The 20,784-nt window shown below is 37.1% G+C and overlaps 1 protein-coding gene and 1 pseudogene across 1 annotated transcript in view; both read right to left on the reverse strand.

The window, feature by feature from the left end:
• Positions 1-20,784, reverse strand: part of KPNA3 (karyopherin subunit alpha 3) — a 105,125-nt gene that overhangs the window by 25,777 nt on the left and 58,564 nt on the right. Inside the window, exons 3-7 of the mRNA XM_066234927.1 lie at positions 8,513-8,602; positions 8,307-8,336; positions 8,168-8,220; positions 7,938-8,033; positions 2,124-2,209 (exon numbers count right to left, since the gene is read on the reverse strand). Coding sequence (XP_066091024.1) covers positions 2,124-2,209; positions 7,938-8,033; positions 8,168-8,220; positions 8,307-8,336; positions 8,513-8,602 — 355 coding nt within the window. The remainder of the gene's footprint in view (positions 1-2,123; positions 2,210-7,937; positions 8,034-8,167; positions 8,221-8,306; positions 8,337-8,512; positions 8,603-20,784) is intronic.
• LOC136308333 (ubiquitin-fold modifier 1 pseudogene) lies at positions 6,311-7,586 on the reverse strand (annotated as a pseudogene).

Consider the following 20,784-nt stretch of genomic DNA (forward strand, 5'->3'; position numbering starts at 1 on the left):
GGCACATCACAGTTGCCCAATTATAGTTCACTAAATTGAACAAATGGGGCAAATATTTTTAATCCCAAAATAATCTACTTTAGTATTTTCCCCTAGTAATAATATTCAAGTAACACACCAAATTAACAGTATATAAAAGTTGCTATTTTATCATTAACTAAAAGCAAACAGCAGCAAATTTTTCCTATAATTCACTAAAAAATTGGCCTATAATGCAAAATTAAATAAAGAGTTTCTACACCAAATGCATAACCTTATATTAAAATGCTTTAGTTAATGTAATCCCAATTGCTGATTTGGGATTAACTAAAGAACTGATTATTCCTATATTAGGTCTACCTTATACTTTAAAATAATTTTGTTCTTACAATCCTTATGCTTTATATACCTTACATGTTAACCCAAATTCTAAAATACTAGTATTATACTCATTCCAGGTAGAAAACTAAGCAGAAACCTGATCACTTTCCTGTAAATTACGGTCAGTAGCATACTACCTCTGGGATATTTTGCTGTATCTCTGAACTGCCTGTATTACTTACTTAACATTTAAATTGAGTGATAATACCTATAACAACTTCACTGAGATATACCACATTTCCCCATGTATAAGATTTACCCTTTTTCAAAAAATTTGGGGCCTAAATCCTGGGTGCATCTTATACAGTGGTTGTAGGTTTTTTTTATTTGCATTTCCCGCTCTTTTGCATGGCTGAGGAGTTTTATGAATTTTATGATGAATAAAACTTGAGTTCAGTAACTTTATGTATACATTTTTTTTCTTCAAATTTTAGACCCTAAATTAAGGTGCATCTTCTATATGGAAGTGTCTTATACATGGGGAAATATGGTAATTTATATACAATATAATTTACTTAAGTGTACAATTCAATGGCTTTTAGCATTTATACAGAGCTGTGCCACTATCACCACAATCTAATTTTACATTTCTATCATCTCCAAAAGAATCTCACATCTACAGCATCCTGCTGTCTACTCCCCCAGTCCAAGGCAACCATTCAATCTGCTTCCTTTCTCCAGAGACTTCCATATTTTAAACATTTCATGTAGATAAAATTATGTTTTGTGTGTTTTGTGTGTTCCTTTCACCTAGCATAAAGTTTTAAAGGTTCATCCTTGTTATAGCATGTATCCGTATTTCATTCTTTTTAACTGTTGAATAGTATTCAATAGTGTATCACATTTTGCTTACTCACTCTACTCATTAAGGGATACTGGGGTTATTTACATTTTGGGGCTATTTTGAGTAATGCTGCTGCAAACATCTGTGTACAAGCCTTTGTGTGGACATGTTTCGCATCTTTTGGTTCCATCTAGCAGTGGAACTGCAGGGCCAGATGAGCTCTATGATTAACCTTTTGAGATAAAATGTTTTTCTAAAAAGGCTGCACGATTTCATATTCTTGCCAGCAATGTATGAGGGTTTCAATTCACTCACATTTAACTAATTTTATTTTTCATCTTTATGAATATATCAGTATCACAGCAAATAGAAGATAACCAAAAAAATCTGTTCCTTTTCTGTAATAACCAACATCTAACTGGAAACTGTTTCCTAGACATTATCAAAATAGCTGAAAAAAAATTGAGTCTAGTATTCTCATTACCTGATTCAATGTACTTACTGCTATATCACATATTACTTAGCACCATCTTGAGTACCACCTAAAGTCAGTTTAGTGTCCCACATTTTAACAATACTTGGTGACATCTACTTTTTTCCAAAAAGCTTTCATTAGATTGGCCAACATATTAATAACCGTTATCCCACCTTGAGGTAGGCATATTTTAAAAAATATATGTGTTACAGGCTAAGAGGCATAAGCCACTCAGTACTGTTTAGAGGTTTCAGAAACAGAAATTTTAAAACCTGTTACTAGATGGTCTTTACCTCCCAAAATAAAACTATTCACATTTTAGTAACCACAATAAAAATTATTTAATGATAGATTAATGATACCTATGGGGAAAATGTCAATGTAACTTATAAAATTCACCAGTTTAAAAATGTTACAAAATGAAAGTATAATAAAACTCTACTTCCTTGTTTTTATGTAAAAAAAAAAAAAAGGTTCAGGGAGTAAGGAAGCTAATTTACTTACTAGATTGTACAACAGCTTGAGTCTGTGCAGAAGTTCCTGATGCTATATTAGTTAATGCCCAAGCAGCTTCAAACTGTAATGAAGGACTGTAAAAAACAATAAAAATCTTCAGGCACAAATTCCCACTTAAATTTATGACCTGCAGATCTGTATGGTTATCCTTTACCTTGCCCCTGGATTTCACCTTGTTATATCCAACAGCCTGTGGGTTATCTCCACATGAATCTTTCTGGCTCCCAAAATCTGTCACTACATACATTTTTATATTCACTGGCAGTTGCAACATTTAGCCAGTCATTCATTTTTTCTTTTCTTGGCTCCTTTCTCTTCCACAAACATCTAATCTATTAAGTCCTATCAATTTTATCTCCTAAATATGATATTTCTTATATTTATAGCATCACTTCTAATATCACTGTGCTAGTTGAGGCCCTTATAATCTCACTTGAATATACTGCCAAAGCTTCTACACTGGTCTTAAAGATAGGATCCCATCTGACTCTATACCATCTGCTTTACACACTGGAGATAGTACTAGGCTGCGTAATTTTGCTGAAAGGATGAGATCATAATAATTTGAAATAATGATGGAAGAGACATCATAAAGAAAGTAAACACAACCAGCTTTTCAAAGATGGATAAAGAGAAGCCAGAGGTCTCTGGTTTGATCTCTGGTCATGACACATAGAGGAGCAGATTGATGTTTCTGTCTCTCTCTCTCTCAAATCAATAAAATAAGCATTTAAATAAAAGATGGAGAAAGAAAGAAAGAAAGAAAGAAAGAAAGAAAGAAAGGCACTGACAACTGGAAATACAAATAAAAGTATCATGTATGAATGATCATTATGTGTATAGATGGCTATATCACGAGAGCTGAAGCCAAGGAAGTATGCCAACGCCACCAAAATATAATAGGGGATGAAACTGGAAGGGTAGGTTATCTAAAGATATGTGTGTGTTTTGGTGGTGTGAGGGTGGAAGAGGGAGAAATCAACTCCAAGCTTCAGAACTTGAAATTTATTCTATGGATACACTAAATATAGAATGCTACTGAAAAGCTCAAAAAAATGGTGGAGGCCATGCTACACAGAATGACTTTAAAAAGGTCAAAGGCTGGTGTAAAGGAGATCTGTTAAAAGGGAATTATCCACATTAAGTAAGAATAAATAGCTGAAAGAACAGAAATCCTTTAAACAAAATACAATGTGTCCTTAAAGTCATGGTGCACTTTTGACTGGTTACAGGAAAGCAACAAAAGACTATAGAAATGTGAAATCTGCACCAAATAAAAGGAAAACCCTCCCAGTTTCTGTAGGATGATGTGGCAGCATGTGCGCATGCGCAGATGATGACGTAACACCGTGTATACAGTGGAGCAGCCCACGGCCATGCCAGTCGAGATGTGGACAGTACAGAGGAAAGTTCAGTGTGTTCTGTGGCTCACTATATTGGAATCCGTGACCAAAGTGCAACGTGAATATTGGCGCGTTTATAACGAAGCGCCACCGCATAGGAATAACATTACTCGATGGATAAGCAGTTGAAGGAAACCGGCAGTTTGGTGGAGAAACCCCATTCTGGTAGGCCATCAGTCAGTGACGAGTCTGTAGAGGCTATACGGCAGCGGTTCTTAACCTGTGGGGCGTGACCCTGGCGAGGGTCAAACGACCAAAACACAGGGGTCGCGACCCACAGGTTGAGAACCGCTGCTATATGGGATACCTAAGGAGCCCTAAAAAATCTGTGCATGAGCCCACATTGAACTGCACTGAATAGGTATGAAACTGGGAGAGTTTTCCTTTTATTTGGTGCAGATTTCACATTTCTATCGTCTTTTGTTGCTTTCCTGTGACAGGTCAAAACTGCACCATGACTTTACGGACACACTGTACTAAGATAGAAGGCGGTGGTAGTGAAAAAAGCAAAGGCGGGCCAAAGGATAGGGATGCAGAAGAACACTATAGATATTGAAAAAGAGACTGAGGTTGGTAGTGTCAAAAGGTTAGCAAGATTCAAGAAGAAAAACATTTGAAGAAAATAAATGAGATACAGCAAGCACTGAAGTTAAAGAGATGGAACATATAAGAAAACAATAAAAGGCAAGAACTACATAATGAATTTTGGCAAAAGGCAGAGAATAAGAGGGTATCAGAAACAGAGGAGAAGTAAAAGAACAATAAAATCAAAGATGATAAGACAGTTTATGCTATCCCAGAATGGAAGGACAAAAGGTTATTAAGCTAAACTAGATGGTTTGGCAAAATACTGGAAGTAAGGGCATTAATTGAGAATAAAAGAAAGATGTAAAAAATCAAATTATAAAGCCAGACAACCTTCTAAGACTCTGGTCGGCAAACTGAGGCTCGCGAGCCACATGTCGCTCTTCCATAAAATACCACTTGCGGGCGCTATCTCGATAAGGAATGTACCTACTTATATGTTTAAGTTTTAAAAATTTGGCTCTTAGTAAACAATAAACATTATAAACTTGATGTTGTTAATATTTTGTGTATATTATTTCCATTCCTCACAACCACTTTTTATTTAGTTTCTATAAATTCAATACATTTTCATTTTCTACATGTTCTTAGAAAGAATGATCAGAAATATCCTCCCGTAACAAAATGTAGTTGGATAATCCATTTACCCCACCCTCCTCATCCTTAATGAACTAGCTGTGTGTGCTGTGAGGTAGCAAAGATGTTCTGTGGAGATGATATCCACAATGTATAAGCATTCCCTCTTCACATGAGAAATGGGAATAACAGGCCCTTGCCGGTTAACTCTGTTGGTCAAGAGTGTCGTCCCGAAATGACAAGGTTCAATCCCTGGTCAGGGCACACATGGGAAGCAACCAAAAAAGTGCATGACTGAGTAGAACAACAAATGAATGTTTCCCTTCCCCTTTCCCTCCCTCTCCCTGTCTCTCAAAAAATCAATAAAAAATTTTTAAAAAGGAGTAGGAATAACAAGAAAGGACAGAGTCATCTTTCATTATTTCATCAAACATTGGTATTTTCATAGTATTTTATATGACTGATTTCAGTTTTACAACATTACCAATATTCCAATTTTTTTTTTTTTTTTTTTTTTTTGCATTTTTCTGAAGCTGGAAACAGGGAGAGACAGTCAGACAGACTCCCGCATGCGCCCGACCGGGATCCACCCGGCACGCCCACCAGGGGGCGATGCTCTGCCCATCCTGGGCGTCGCAATGTTGCGACCCTCCTGGGTGTCGCCATGTTGCAACCAGAGCCACTCTAGCGCCTGGGGCAGAGGCCACAGAGCCATCCCCAGCGCCCGGGCCATCTTTGCTCCAATGGAGCCTTGGCTGTGGGAGGGGAAGAGAGAGACAGAGAGGAAGGCGCGGCGGAGGGGTGGAGAAGCAAATGTGCGCTTCTCCTGTGTGCCCTGGCCGGGAATCGAACCCGGGTCCTCTGCACGCTAGGCCGACGCTCTACTCCAATATTTTTTTGAAAGATAACCTTTTTTTAATGGCTGAATAGTATTCCATTGTATAAATATACCATTGCTTTTTTATCCACTCATCAGGCTGGGTGAAAAAGCAGAGGGATTAAGCCAGTGGTAGTCAACCTGGTCCCTACCGCCCACTAATGGGCATTGCAGCTTTCATGGTGGGCGGTAGCGGAGCAACCAAAGTATAAATAAAAAGATAGATTTAACTATAGTAAGTTGTTTTATAAAGATTTATTCTGCCAAACTTAGCGAAAATCCGACATAAAGTACTTGGTAAGTAATTATTATTATATGCTTTAACTGCTGTAACTCTGCTTTATAAATTTTATAAAGTAAAGTTACTTCCCTACTTTATAAGTCACCATTACTGTGGAACCGGTGGGCAGTTAGAAAATTTTACTACTAACAGAGATACAGAAGTGGGCAGTAGGTATAAAAAGGTTGACTACCCCTGGATTAAGCAAAGAAAAAACACACTGGTAGACACAGAAAATAGTATGGTGATTACCAGAGGGAAAAGTGGTCAGGAGGAAGCAGAAAAGGATAACGGGGGAATAACAGGTAATAAAAAAGGAGACTTGACTTAGGGTGGTGAACATACAATAAAATATACAGATGATGTGTTATAGAACTGTACATCTGAAACCTACATAACTTTATTAACCAATGTCACCCCAATAAATTCAACTGGCAAAGAAAGAAAGGTAATTCTATCTTCCAAGTAGCTGGTATGAACTTCCAACACAGTTTCTAGGAATTATTCACAGTTCTGAATCACGCTTTAGAAAACATTTCCAATAGTCTATGCAGGATTTATTTCTAATCCATCATTGGTAGTAATTGCACTTGCTGCTGCATACACTTTAAATTCTTCTGCTGCAAACTTTAAGACTACTGTATACTTTTGGGAACACTGAGTACTTTGTATGGCAGCCATGGGTTCGATGTCAGCGTGATCTTAAAGGAAACCTTCGATAAGGTGGAGCTAGCTGGTCTGTACAGCGAACCTAAGTCAACCCAGTAGCCCCACTTCTCTGTGGTACCAGGACTGCTCCACCCCCTAATTTTTATAGATGAGGGTATCTGAGGCTCAAAAGCCAATTAATTGGGTTCTAGTCAACAGCAAACCCTGGATTTAAACCGGGGCCCCAAGTCTACGGTCTTTTATATTATAAAACAATTTCTCATGATAGAATCCACTGACAATTTTCTATTTTTGCTTTGGGTAGTAGTTACAACACAGGTCTGTACATTTTTTTAAATCATTTTTTTCTGTATGCATGCTATGCTTCATAGACACACTCACACACTCAGTTTATGGCAAAAACTGGAAAGAAAATACTGAAGAAAGAAAAACAGATCAAGAACAAAAAGAGGGCTCTAAAGGTAGAACAGAATGTTTTTTAGAATAGCCTGAAGTAAAACTTATTTTTACTTAAATAAATCTTGTTAAAGAAAATATACATGATAGTATTAAAGTAACATGTTAAGGGCTTTTCGAGGGGAGGCTGTGGCCCACAGTGGAAACTCCTTAGTGGCAACATTTATAAACCATTATTTTTATCCATTCAACTGAAAACTACTTAGACAACATTTAGCAAAACAGCCCAAATTCTGCTTAAATGTTCTAAAATGCAAAACTAGCATTTGTTCTCAAGTTTTTGGAGTTCAAACTTACATTCTCTCCAGTTAATTCAAATTAATGAGGTTTAAGATACAGCATGCCAGAATATCTCTAAACACTAGCAGAAATGGGACCAGTACCTCAAAGTGCTATTTTTTTCCTTTCTATTCTGGAAAAGTATAATCAGCCTTCTTATTTTTAATTTACACAAATAAAAGCCATGATGCTGGACAATTATTTGTGGTTGAAGTTCTTTGAAGTTAATCAAAGTTAAAGACTTTGAAGAGGATAAGTGAATCAGCTAGAATATTACCAAGAAAGAGCTACTCAGTTCTAGAAACCATTCACATTGACTCAGTCATGAGGTTAATCTATTTATAGACTCATAAGCAAAGAGTGACTCAAACGCTATTTGAGTTGTTTTAAAATATTACTTAAAAAAACACTAACAAATAAATACTCTAAATATTTGAGATAAGTTAGAAAAAATAAACAGAAGCTAAAATTTTCCTAGAAAATATATGCATACTTCATAAACAAAAAAGAGAAGCACTTTAGGTCTGTTGAATATAATCACAGAATAATTATATAAAAATGTGTAACAAATAAAAAAGATAATAAGTGCAAAACCAAACCAAACCCCTTGGTTAAATAACAATCTTAAATTTTCAGTTAACTAAAAAAAGTGAACAGGGAATCATATCCATACTTACTTATCATCCCTTTCTAGACATTTGACTAGAATTGGTAAAATCCCAGATTTTATTAGGTCGTCAATTGGTGGGTTTCTGTCACTGGATAATAGTTTTCTAGAAGAAAAAGATATAATAAACTGTTATAATTTTCTAACTGTGAAATAACACAGAAATAACAATGCAAAACTTATAGAAAAAGAAACCTTATATGTAACCTAATTCCTCTCTCTGGATAAATTAATATTTACCTTGCAGCCTGGACAGCACTCAACTGCACCACGGGGTTATCACTTGTGGCATTCTGCAACACCAAATGTAAATTTCAGAAATTAAAAAAAAATCAATTTCAAAATATTTTAAAATAAAAATATTAAATTAGTAACATACCTGCAATATAGCTTCTAGTGTTACATTTTGCTTAAAAAGAAAAAAGATAGTTCAGCAGAGTTTTTAGCAAAACTATATTTATTAAATACTTTACTGAAGTTAATACCTTAATTATCATTGTACAACTGATCTTAGATTAAAAATAAAGTTTTCTGGATATTATAAAATTTATTTTTAAAACATTTTATAAGAACAAGATAACTTACTGCTTTAAAATCAGCATCAACATCTGAATCTTCTAAACTTTCTTCTTGGGGAACATTCCTTTTTTTCAGTAAGTGTTCATCTCTTTTGTTCTGAAATGCAACCAATAAATAGTTAGGAAGTACTGTTAATAAAAATCCCCATTAAAACTGTTTAAATTTTATTAAGCAATTGTGAAACAAATTGGCTCTCTACATAGGATAATATGAATTAAGTGTGCATACTGCAAACCAATGACAGGCCACATTCTGGATTAGGCAAGAAGATTAACAGACTACAGTGCAGATTTCATACACTATTTAATAAGCACCAACTGTTTTAATAACATTATTCCCAATCTTTAGTGAAGAATTGAACTTGGGGATGATGTATTATTACTATAAAAAATATATATCAACTAATATACTATCTTTCATCTACTTACTGCTAATGGCTGCCTGAAGCAATTTATTAGGAAGTCAGCTTAATGGGAAAGAGTTCAGTGCATCACATTACAGTCTGCTTGTTGGGACTGTTGGGAATAGAAATTCACCACCATAAATGCCACCTACATGTCATAATCTCAGATTTAAACTCTTGCTATCTGGCTTTTACAAAACATTTCTCTACTAGCAAATATATTTTCACTTTTTATGAGATTTCAACTGTTTGTAATGGCAACCCGTACCATTTCATATAATAGATAACTTTGGGTAAATCATCAATTTTCTATAAATTTTTATTTATCTACAGAATTAAGCCAAAACAAGTTAGATCAAGATCAAATAAATGATTTATAAGATGCTTTTCAACTTAAAATTTCAAAGGGTATACTATCTAGTTTTCAATACAATATTTACAGAAGTGTTTAATTATAATAGTTTCTGAAGCATTAATATTGATTTAAGATGTATATCAAATAGAAAGTTAAAACTAGAAATATATCTATAGGTGAAGCTTACTGGCTTACTGCATGGCATCTACTTTTGTACTATGTATGTGTAAGCATCTTTAAACAAAGTGATGTTTATATGTATACATGGTAATCTGGAGATTAGCAATTTGTACTTATATGATAGCATACTTCAGTAACTTCAAAAAATCAGTTTTACATTATTTTTAAATTAACAGTTCTTACAAATATTAAAATTCATGCATTGATATTTAATAGTCTCAGGTGGCTTCTTATAAAATACTTATTAATTTACAGGAGGAAAACCTGGCAGACAGTTCATAACAAAGTTTATGATCACGGGTAAGGGACAAATCAACACTGTGCCCTCCAGTCCAATGCACTGAGAAAACAACATTCCTGACCAAAATAATAATCACCACCACCTGAGAAAGTCAAACCCAATCCCGTCATTCTACAAAAAGCTAGTCTGCACTCTTCAAAAGATAAAGACTGAGTAACTGTTGGTATGAAGGAGACTGAAGTAACAACAAGAACTGCAATGTTTAATCCGGGAGTGGATGTTGGCTTTAGAAAGTATATTACGTACTGGGAATAACTAGAAGAAATGAACTGGGTCTATGGATTAGATAGTAAAAATTTATCTATGATAATCTGACAAGTACACTGTGATTATGTAGGACTTTTTAATGAAATATGAAATATTAAGGGTAATAAGCATAGTGCTTGCAACTTAACTGGTTCAAGAAAAAAAAATGTGTGTGCATGTGTATATTTAAATTAGAAAAAGAATCAGCTCTGGCTGGTTGGCTCCGTGGTACAGCGTCAGCCCAGCATGTACAAGTCCCGGGTTCAAATCCTGGCCAGGGCATACAAGAGAAGCGGCTGTTTCTCCACCCTATCCTCTCTCTAGCTCTCTCTTCCCCTCCCTCAGCCAAGGTTCCATTAGCAAAGTTGCCCTGGGCGCTGAGGATGGCTCCATGGCCTCCACCTCAAGCACTAGAATGGCTCCGGTTGCAACAAAGCAATTCCCCAGATGGGCAGGGCATCACCCCCTAGTGGGCTTGCCAGGTGGATCCTGGTTGGGCGCACACAGGAGTCTGTCTCTCTGCTTCCCTGCTTCTCACTTCTCACAAATATGGGAAATGGAAACAATCAATGAAACTAGGGGGATGAGGCTGTATGTGTTTTCTTACAAATTTGAATTTCATACCTCAAGTTTGAAATTTTCTTTTTAAAAAAACAACCCTGTGCACTGTATTTTGTAATTTATAGCATAGTTAATTTTGAAATCTATTATAATTTTTAACACATGAGGTCCTTGGGTAATGACAGTCTTGACATAGGTCATTTTGAGTTTACGATGCTCATTCCCATAAAAACTTAAAAAATTGAGATGCGAGTGTTTTGGCTTATGCTGTTAGCACCATACTAAAGGACTACGTGGGTGAACTAGTTTGGCTGCATATGGCGGAGGAATAACAGTAAGGTGGCATATGAGTGAGGGATTGGACATTCCTTAGTATGCTTACCTACGCCATCTTGGACTGTTAAAAGCACAAGTATGGGTGTGGTTCAATTTACAGCAAAATCCGGGTTACATCACTGTCGCTGGAATGAAACTGTGTCATAACCCGAGGACCCCCTGTATTTTCAAATTTTATCTATTTTAAAAGTTTCAAAGGCCCTGGCCAATTGGCTTAATAGATAGAGCATCGGCCCGGCATATGGATATCCCAGGTTTGATTCCTGGTCAATGCACACAAGAGAAGTGACCATCTGCTTCTCTCCATAATTTTGCTAGCCTCATAAAATGAGCTGGGAAATGTTCCCTCTACTTTCTCTGAAATAATTTAATAAGGCTAAAATGATCTGTTCCTGAATGCTTGCTGGAGTTCAATTTGTAAGGTTACATTTTCTTTTTCAGGTGGGTGAGAAAGGTTAAATTTGTAACTACTGATATCTCTTCCCTTATTTTTAGATCTATTCAGGTTTTTTATTTATTCTTAGGTTGACTGGGTAAATTATTTTTATTTTTTCCTATTAGTAAATTGTCTATTTCATATAAGTTTTAAATATATTGGCATAAAATTGTTCATATTCAAATTGTGTTAAGACTTTGCAGAAATATCTGTAATTCCCCTTCCTATATCCATGCCTCAGGGTAGTCTGATTTTGCACTGATTCTAGGTGTGGCTGTGTAATGTGCTTTGGAAATGGGACATAAAACAAATGGACCTACACATCTGAGCATGTCTTCTCTTGCTGCTCTTGCTCTTACAATTCAGAACCATGTGAACAACACTGTGCTAGTCTGGTGGAGGATGAGGGTATGTGGAAGACAACCAAAGTCACAGCCAACAGCCAGAAACTTAAGTGAGACCATCTTAGGTCATCTAGGTCATCAACTGACTCACCAACTGATCAGAGATGGAATGAGGAAGTTCACAGAAATCAGTTGAACTGGCCCAGACCAGAACTACTATGCCAACCCATAGAATTATCAGCTGAATGAAATGGCTATTATTTTATGTCACTTAGCTTTGAAATGAGCAAAAACTAAGTGATGTACTAATATTTCAAAACTTCTGCTACATATAAATTAATATACCTTTAAAATTTCGATTGTCATTTGTTCTACTTGCTACAAATGTCTTTTGTGAAATACCCCTTTAACTGCATTCCCCAGGTTCTAACGTAATATTTTTCCTATTGTTTATTTCTGGGTACTCCTAATTTCCATTAGGATCTCTTTGATGCCAAAGATATTTAGAAGTACTTTATTTTTAACAATTATGAGGTCTTTGTAACTATCTTATTCACTGATTTCTAATTTAACTGTACTGTGATCCAAGAATACAGTCTGACAACACTCTGAAATTAGATGACATCTGCTTTATACCAAAGTTTCCTGAAATTTGTCAGTCCACAATGTAGGCCAAAGAAAGCACCTAAAAGTTTATCATCAAGTGGTTAGATCCAAACAACTTAAGTCATTTTTTTGGGAAGGAATGTAGTGCAATCTAATGTTTAAATATTGTGAACTACTTCAAGATTGAATAGATCTGTGGTATCTGAAAGATGTTAAATTATCACTGTTTCTCTAAAAATTTAGACTATCCCAAGGTGTCCCTTTGAGTACAGGGAGCCCCATGTGTAGTTTCCCTCTTTGGAAACTACAGCTTTATACTATCTTAAAACCCAACTTTCAAATGTGCAAGGAATCTACCCCTTTTATTACATTTATTGGGGTGACATTGGTTTATAAGATCATTTAGGTTTCAAGTGTACATATCTATGACACATGATCTCTATATTGCACTGTGTGCCCAACAGTCAAATCATCTTCCATCACCATAAATATATTTGGCCCTGTTTTCCCTTTACTACCACCTACCCCCTTCCCTCTGGTAAACCCTTCCCACGATATTATTGACTATGTCTATGAGTTTCAGTTCTATATCCCACATATGAGTGCAATCATATGGTTCTTAGGTTTTTCTGACTTACTTATTTTGCTTAGCATAATACTCTCAAAGTCCATCAATGTTGTCGCAAATGGCAGTATTTCATCTCTTCTCATGGCTGAGTAGTATTCCATTGTATATATGTATCACATTTTCTTTATCCAATCCTCTATTCAAAGGACACTCTGATTGTCTCCATGTCTTGGCCACCGTGAATAATGCTGCAGTGAACATAGGGGTGCATATATCTTTGCAAATAAACGGTTTTGAGTTTTTTGGCTAGATACTCAGTGGAGGGATTGCTGGGTCATATGGTAATTCTATTAATTTTTTGAGAAACCACCATACTGTTTTCCATAGTGGCTGTACCAGTCTACATTCCCACCAGCAGTGAATGAGGGTTCCTTTTTCTCCACAGCCTCTCCAAAGCTTGTTATTACCTGTCTTGTTAATAGCCATTCTGACAGGTGTGAGGTGGTATCTCATTGTAGCTTTGATTTGCATTTCCCTAATAGCCAGTCAAGTTGAACATCTTTTCATATAGCTGTTGGCATTAGTATGTCTTTTTGGGAGAGGTGTCTGTTCCAGTTCTCTACACATTTTTTACTGTATTATTTTTTTTAGAAAGAGAGGAAGGGAGGGGGAGAAAGAAACATCGATCTGCTGCTCCACTTATCCATGCCATCACCAGCTGATTCTTGTATGTGCCCTGATAGGGGAATCAAATCTGCAATGTTGGGATGATGCTCTAACCAACTGAGCTATCCAGCCAGGGCCTTCTACCCATTTTTTAATTGTATTGTTTGTTTGGTGCTGAGTTGCATGAGTTCTTGACATATTTTGGATATTAACCCTTCATCGCAGCTGTTGTTTGCAAATATCAATTCTCATTAGGTTGGTTGCATTTTTATTTTGTTGGTGGTTTCTTTTGCTGTATAGAGCTTTTTAGTTTGATATACAGTTCTACTCATTTATTTTTGCTTTTACTTCCTTTGTTTTTAGGGTAAAAATGTTCTTTCTGCCCAAGGTCCAAAAATTTAGTACCTATGTTTTCTTCTATGTAATTTATTGTCCCAGATCTTATATTTAGGTCTTTGATCCATTTAGAATTATTTTCCTTTCCTTTTTTTTTTCTTTCCTTTTTTTTAAAGTGAGAGGACGGGAGATAGACATACTCCTGCATGGCTGAGATTCACCTGGCAATCCCGTCTGGGGCTGATGCTTGAATCAGCTGAGCTTTTTTTAGTCCCTAAGGCCAATGCATGGACTAAACAAACTATCGTCAGCGCCTGGGGCCCACACTCAAATCAATTGAGCCACTGGCTGTGAGAAGGGAAGAGAGAGAGAAGAGGGAGAGAAGGCTAAGAGAAGCAGGTGATTGCTTCTCTGTGCGCCCTGACCAGGGATCGAACCTGGGATGTCTGCACACCAGGCTGATGGTCTATCCACTGAACCAACTGGCCAGGGCCTTGAATTAAATTTTGTGCATGGGCACAGACTGGTCTAGTTTTTATTCTTTTACATGAGGCTTTCCAATTTTCCCAGAACCATTAGTTGGCTTTCTTTTCTCCATTGTGTGATTTTGGTTCCTTTGTCAAAAATTATTTGCCCATATGCATGTGTTTATTTCTGAGTTCTCAATTCTGTTCCACTGGTATGTGTGCCTGTTTTTCTGCCAATACCATGTTGTTTTGATTATTGTAGCTCTATAATATATTTTGGAATAGGTAGTGTGATACTTCCACCTTTGTTCTTTTTTTCTGCTTTGGCTCAAGGTCTTTTGTGGTTCCATACAAATATGATGATTTTTGTTCTATTTCTATTTTATTTTTCCATTGATTGAAAAAGAGGGAGAAAGGGGGGCAAGGGAAAGAGAGGGATGGTCGGGAAGGGGGAAGGAAGAAAGAGAGGGGGGTATCAACTTGTTCCATTTAGTTGTTCCATTTAGTTTTGTACTCATTGATTGTTTCTTGTATGTGCCTTGACTGGAGACTGAACTCGTAACCTCGGTGTGCTGGGATTATGCTTTATCCATTGAGCTACCAGGCCAGGGGCTTGTTCTGCTTGTTTGTTTTCTTTAAAAAATGACATTGGGATTTTGATGGGGACTGCACTAAATCTGTATATTGCTTTGGGTAATAGAGCCATTTTAACTATGTTGATTCTTCCAATCTATGAACACAAAATATCTTTCCATTTCATTGTGTCTTTTTAAAATCTCCTTCAATAATACTTTGTAGTTGTCAGTATATAGGTTCCTCACATCCTGTTAAGTTTATGCCTAGGTATTTTATTCTTTTTGTTGCAATTGCAAAAAAATTTTTTTCTTTTTCTAAAGTTTCATTGTTAGTATAATATATATAGGAAAGCAATGGATTTTTGTACACTGATTTTGTATCCTGTAACTTTAGTGTATTTATTGTTTCTACCAGTTTTGGGGTGGACTCTAAGGTTTTGTTTTCTTTATATAAAATTATGTCTGCAGAAAGTAGATTTTAAAATGTTTATTGGGTAAAAATTGCAAATTGTTATTTAACTTTTCTTTTTTTTTTTTTCATTTTTCTGAAGCTGGAAACGGGGAGAGACAGTCAGACAGACTCCCGCATGCGCCCGACCGGGATCCACCTGGCACGCCCACCAGGGGCGGACGCTCTGCCCACCAGGGGGCGATGCTCTGCCCATCCTGGGCGTCGCCATGTTGCGACCAGAGCCACTCTAGCGCCTGAGGAAGAGGCCACAGAGCCATCCCCAGCGCCCGGGCCATCTTTGCTCCAATGGAACCTTGGCTGCGGGAGGGGAAGAGAGAGACAGAGAGGAAAGCGCGGCGGAGGGGTGGAGAAGCAAATGGGCGCTTCTCCTGTGTGCCCTGGCCGGGAATCAAACCCGGGTCCTCCGCACGCTAGGCCAACGCTCTACCGCTGAGCCAACCGGCCAGGGCAACTTTTCTATCTCTCATTAATTGATGTTTATTTATTACTGATAAGAAAATTCCCACAATGATTAAGTCTTCATTATTTCTCTAATATACTTGTAATTTTTATATACATATTTGTTTTATATAAACTTGTAATTTTTGCTTTATGCATACTTGCACACATTAGTAGGCATATACAAGTTTAGAGTTGTTATAGCTTCTTAGTAAATTGTATTTTTCTTAAATCAAAAATTAACCAGTAACCATGCATTTGAATTAAAAACATATTAACAAAGGCCAAAATATCCTAGGGCATGAAAATCATATTTAAATACAGTAATAAAAAGCATGAACAAGTCAAGGAAAGACAATCCCTTGGTTTCTGGTGATATGACTAATTATTAAAGGAGACTTCATGAAAACCAATAACTTAATCTATCCCTTTACTTGACAAGCTAGAGACTGTACTATATACAATAAATTCAGCATCTATTAAAGATATCTTGTTCTTTTGTCAAGTGGGAGTGGAGCCCAGAAGTTATGGCAACTAGCCTAGTTTCAACACCACCTTATGTACACACACACACACACACACACTACATCCATTTCTTAAGTTATTTTTAAAATCCATTATTAATATATTATCCATGTATATTTAATCCTTTTTAGATCTTCTGTTTTCTGACCCACATGGGATTAAAACTTGATAGGTCAAAAGGTTAATTATAGGCAATTTCTTATGACTCAACCTAATATTTATTTTTGGAATTAACATATTCTGTTATTAATCTCTATATAATGTTCTTCTTTTCATCCCCAAATTTCTCTTTTCACCTTGAAAAACTGGTTTGTAATTCTATACCTAAATTTGTGGAACAGATAAGCAGTCACTCCTTATACATGTTATGAAAAGGATATTTATTAGCCCCATTTCAAACTTGAAATGAGTAATTAAATTTGCTTTTATCTAGTAATACCTTCAATGACTTAAAACTCTTATCTGGTTTTAGTTTTTGTAACAGTAAAATCTTTATTTTACAGATGAGTAAATGAGGACAGAGAAAACCTGAAAAAATTATATTCACCAACAAGCTCTTTATATACACATTTTGGGCACTCTGTTCAATATGTTTTACTTTGACATTAAAATTTTAAAATATACTACTGGTTCATCAGTCATATAAAAATCTGAAAACCTAACAAATTATTTTTCCTGCAGGATCACTAAACTGATCTCATCAAACACCTGCATTTTTGTGGATTCTAATTTACTAATTCAGATATTTTTAATAAAGATAATTATAAATTTGCATACAGTTGTCAGCAATAATGCAGAGATCCCCTGCACACTTACCCCAGGTTGTAATGGTTAACATTTTGCAAAATTGTAGGATAGTCATGTGCCACATAATGATGTTTTGTTCAACAATGGACCACTTATGATGGTGGCTCCACAAGACTATTATGGAACTGAATAACTACTGTCACCTAGTGAGGTAAGCAAGTGTCGTAAAGCAATGTGATTACTCACATATTTGTGGTGATGCTGGTGTAAAATAGCCTACCATGATGGTAGTCCTAATAAAAGTATACGGCATATACATATTGACCTGAGGTGACCTTTAAAAATGGTTTGGGGCCCTGGCCGGTTTGCTCAGTGGTAGAGCGTCAGCCTGGCGTGCAGGAGTCTTGGGTTCAATTCCCGGCCAGGGCACACAGGAGAAGCGCCCATCTGCTTGTCCACCCCTCCCCCTCTCCCTCCTCTCTGTCTCTCTCTTCCCTTCCTGCAGCCAAGGCTCCATTGGAGCAAAGTTGGCCCGGGCGCTGAGGATGGCTCTGTGGCCTCTGCCTCAGGTGCTAGGATGGCTCTGGTTGCAACAGAGCCACGCCCCGGATGGGCAGAGCATCGCCCCCTGGTGAGCATGCTGGGTGGATCCTGGTCGGGTGCATGGGTGCATGCAGGAGTCTGTCTGATTGCCTCCCTGTTTCCAACTTAAGAAGAATACAAAAAAAAAAAAAAAAAAAAAAAGTTTGGTATTCACCTGATTCAGAAAACCCCACAAAATCATTCAAAACTAAGAGGCTCAAATCTTCCTGTTATCTTTAAGAACACTCATGAAACTGTCCAGGCCATCAAGAGAATGTATTATATATTCAAGAGAATATATAATATATATTGTATATTATATATGTAATACATTCAAGAGAATGTATTACATATTATATATGTATTATATATTTGAAAGGCCACCAAGTATCTGAAGGATGTCACTTTACAGAAACAGTGTCTGCCATTCCGTCCTTACAGTGGTGGGGTTAGTACATATGCCCAGACCAAACAATGGGGTTGGACACAGGATTGGTGGCCCCAATTGGCTGATGTTTCGCTGCATATGCTTCAAAATGCAGAGCTTAAGGTTTTAGATGTAAATTTTCTGGTCATTGAGCACATCTAGGTGAGCAATGCTCCCGAGATGAAGACCTTACAGAACTAATGGGCAGATTAACCCAGACATAAGCTCTCCCTGCCACACTGAGATTATCCTATTGAAGAACAGACTGCTCCTAAACCAGAAGAGGAGGTTGCACAGAAGAAAAACTATCCCAGAAAAGAACTGAAGAAACAAGAACTTCAAGAGTAAAGTTAGCATATATAAATGCTAAGAAAAGATTTTTAAAAAGTATAGCACATACAATTACGTTCAGTATACAGTACTTACTGGTTTATATATTTACTACACTATACCTTTTTATTGTTAGAGTGTACTCTTTCTACTAACAAAAAAAGTTTGCTGTAAAACAGTATGCTGTGTTACCCAGACAGCAGCCTCATATATCTCATGTTTCTTGATTATATCATTTTGTCTTGTGCTTGATTTAATCTCATGTTGTTTTGTACAGTAATGTAATAACATGCTGTGCAGATTTGTAGCCTAAGAGCAATTGGCTACACTATGTAGCCTAGACATAGAGTAGGCTAAACCATCTAGGTTTGTATAAATACACTCTATGTATGATGTTCACACAGTGATAAATCACCTAACAATACATTTCTTAGGATGTATCTATATTGTTAAGCAGAGTATGACTGTATAGTATAGCACAATTAGGACACTGTCAGTTATACAGTCCTCTGCCCTTATTTGAATTTACCATCTTACTTGTATTTATTGCATGTATATTTACGTGTATTAAGGTCTGTACAGTTTTACTATATAGCTTCATGTATCTATCATTATAGTAATGATACTGAACAGTACCAAAAAGAGAAGATGCTCGTTTCCTTTTTGTGAAAACCTTCTCCCTCTTACTTTCCTGTTCCCATTTTTAACACTTTACAATCACTAATCTGTTGTCCATTTCTAAAATTTTAATCATTTCAAAAATGTTATATGAGTGGAATCATACAATATATAATCTTTTGTGTGATAGGCTTCTTTTGCCCAGCATAATCCCCTGAAAAGTCATGCAACTTGTTGCTTCTACCAATAGTTTGTTCCTTTTTATTGCTGAGTGCTATTTCATGGTACAAAGCAAAGTTTAACCATTTACCATGTAAAGGACATCTGCATTGTTTCCAGGTTTTGGCTGTTACAAATAAAACTGATATAAACATTCATGTACAGGTTTTGTAGAAACACTCCTTTTCATTTCTCTGGGATAAATGCCTAAGAGGGTGATTGGTGGGTTGTGTAGTAGTTGCATGTGTCCAGAGTGACTTTATCATTTTATATTGCTGCCAGCAATGATTCAGTGATCCAGCTTCTCTGCATCTTCTCACCAGCATTTGGGGTTGTCACCATTTTAAAATTTTAACTTTTTTTTTTTTTAAGTGAAAGGACAATAGATAGTGAGACTATCTCCCCTCCTCCTGCATGCACCCCGACTGGGATCCATTCAGCAACCCCTACTGGGGCTGATGCTCGAATCAACCAAGCTAATTTTAGTGCCTGAGGTGGACTTGCTGACCAACCAAGCTATTCTCAGTGCCAAGGGCCAATTAAGCCACTGGCTGCAGGAGGGGAAGAAGAAGAGAAGGGGGAGAGAGTGAGTGTGATAGAAACAGTTGGTAGCTTCCCTTGTGTGCCCTGACCAAGAATCAAACCCAGGATGATGTCTGCACACCAGGCTGACACTCTATCACTGAACCAGCTGGTCAGGGCTAAGCCAGCTTAACCATTCTGATAGATACTTAGCTAGTTTTAATCTTGATTTTCCTGACTGACATTAATAATCATCACCATAAGCCCTAGCCGGTTGGCTCAGTGGTAGAGCGTCGGCCTGGCGTGCGGGGGACCCGGGTTCGATTCCCGGCCAGGGCACATAGGAGAAGCGCCCATTTGCTTCTCCACCCCCTCCTTCCTCTCTGTCTCTCTCTTCCCCTCCCGCAGCCAGGGCTCCATTGGAGCAAAGATGGCCCAGGCGCTGGGGATGGCTCCTTGGCCTCTGCCCCATGCACTAGAGTGGCTCTGGTCGCAGCAGAGCGACGCCCCGGAGGGGCAGAGCATCACCCCCTGGTGGGCAGAGCCTCGCCCCTGGTGGGCGTGCCGGGTGGATCCCGGTCGGGCGCATGCGGGAGTCTGTCTGACTGTCTCTCCCCATTTCCAGCTTCAGAAAAATCCAAAAAAAAAAAAAATCATCACCATAATGATGATTTGCATTTGCATAACCCCTCCAATGAAATGTTTCTTCATATCTTTTGCCCATTTTCTACTGGCTTGTTTTTTTATACTGTTGAGCTTGAAGAGTTCATTATACAGTAAGTATTAACATTATTAATAGGTTCTGCAACTTCAAATGAAATAATGCATAACAAAACCAATTTCACCATAGGTTAATTGATATAAATAAGACTTATATTCCTATGGCTTTTGATCAATGTTATAATAACAGGATGCTGAAGGAAATAGGCTGAACAAAATAACATCATATGAGGATCTGTTGTGCATGCTGGATACCAGTCCTCTGCTGGATATGTGATTTTCTTCCAGTCTTTACAGT

This window comes from Saccopteryx bilineata, chromosome 6 (genome assembly GCF_036850765.1).
Source record: "Saccopteryx bilineata isolate mSacBil1 chromosome 6, mSacBil1_pri_phased_curated, whole genome shotgun sequence".
NCBI lineage: Eukaryota > Metazoa > Chordata > Mammalia > Chiroptera > Emballonuridae > Saccopteryx > Saccopteryx bilineata.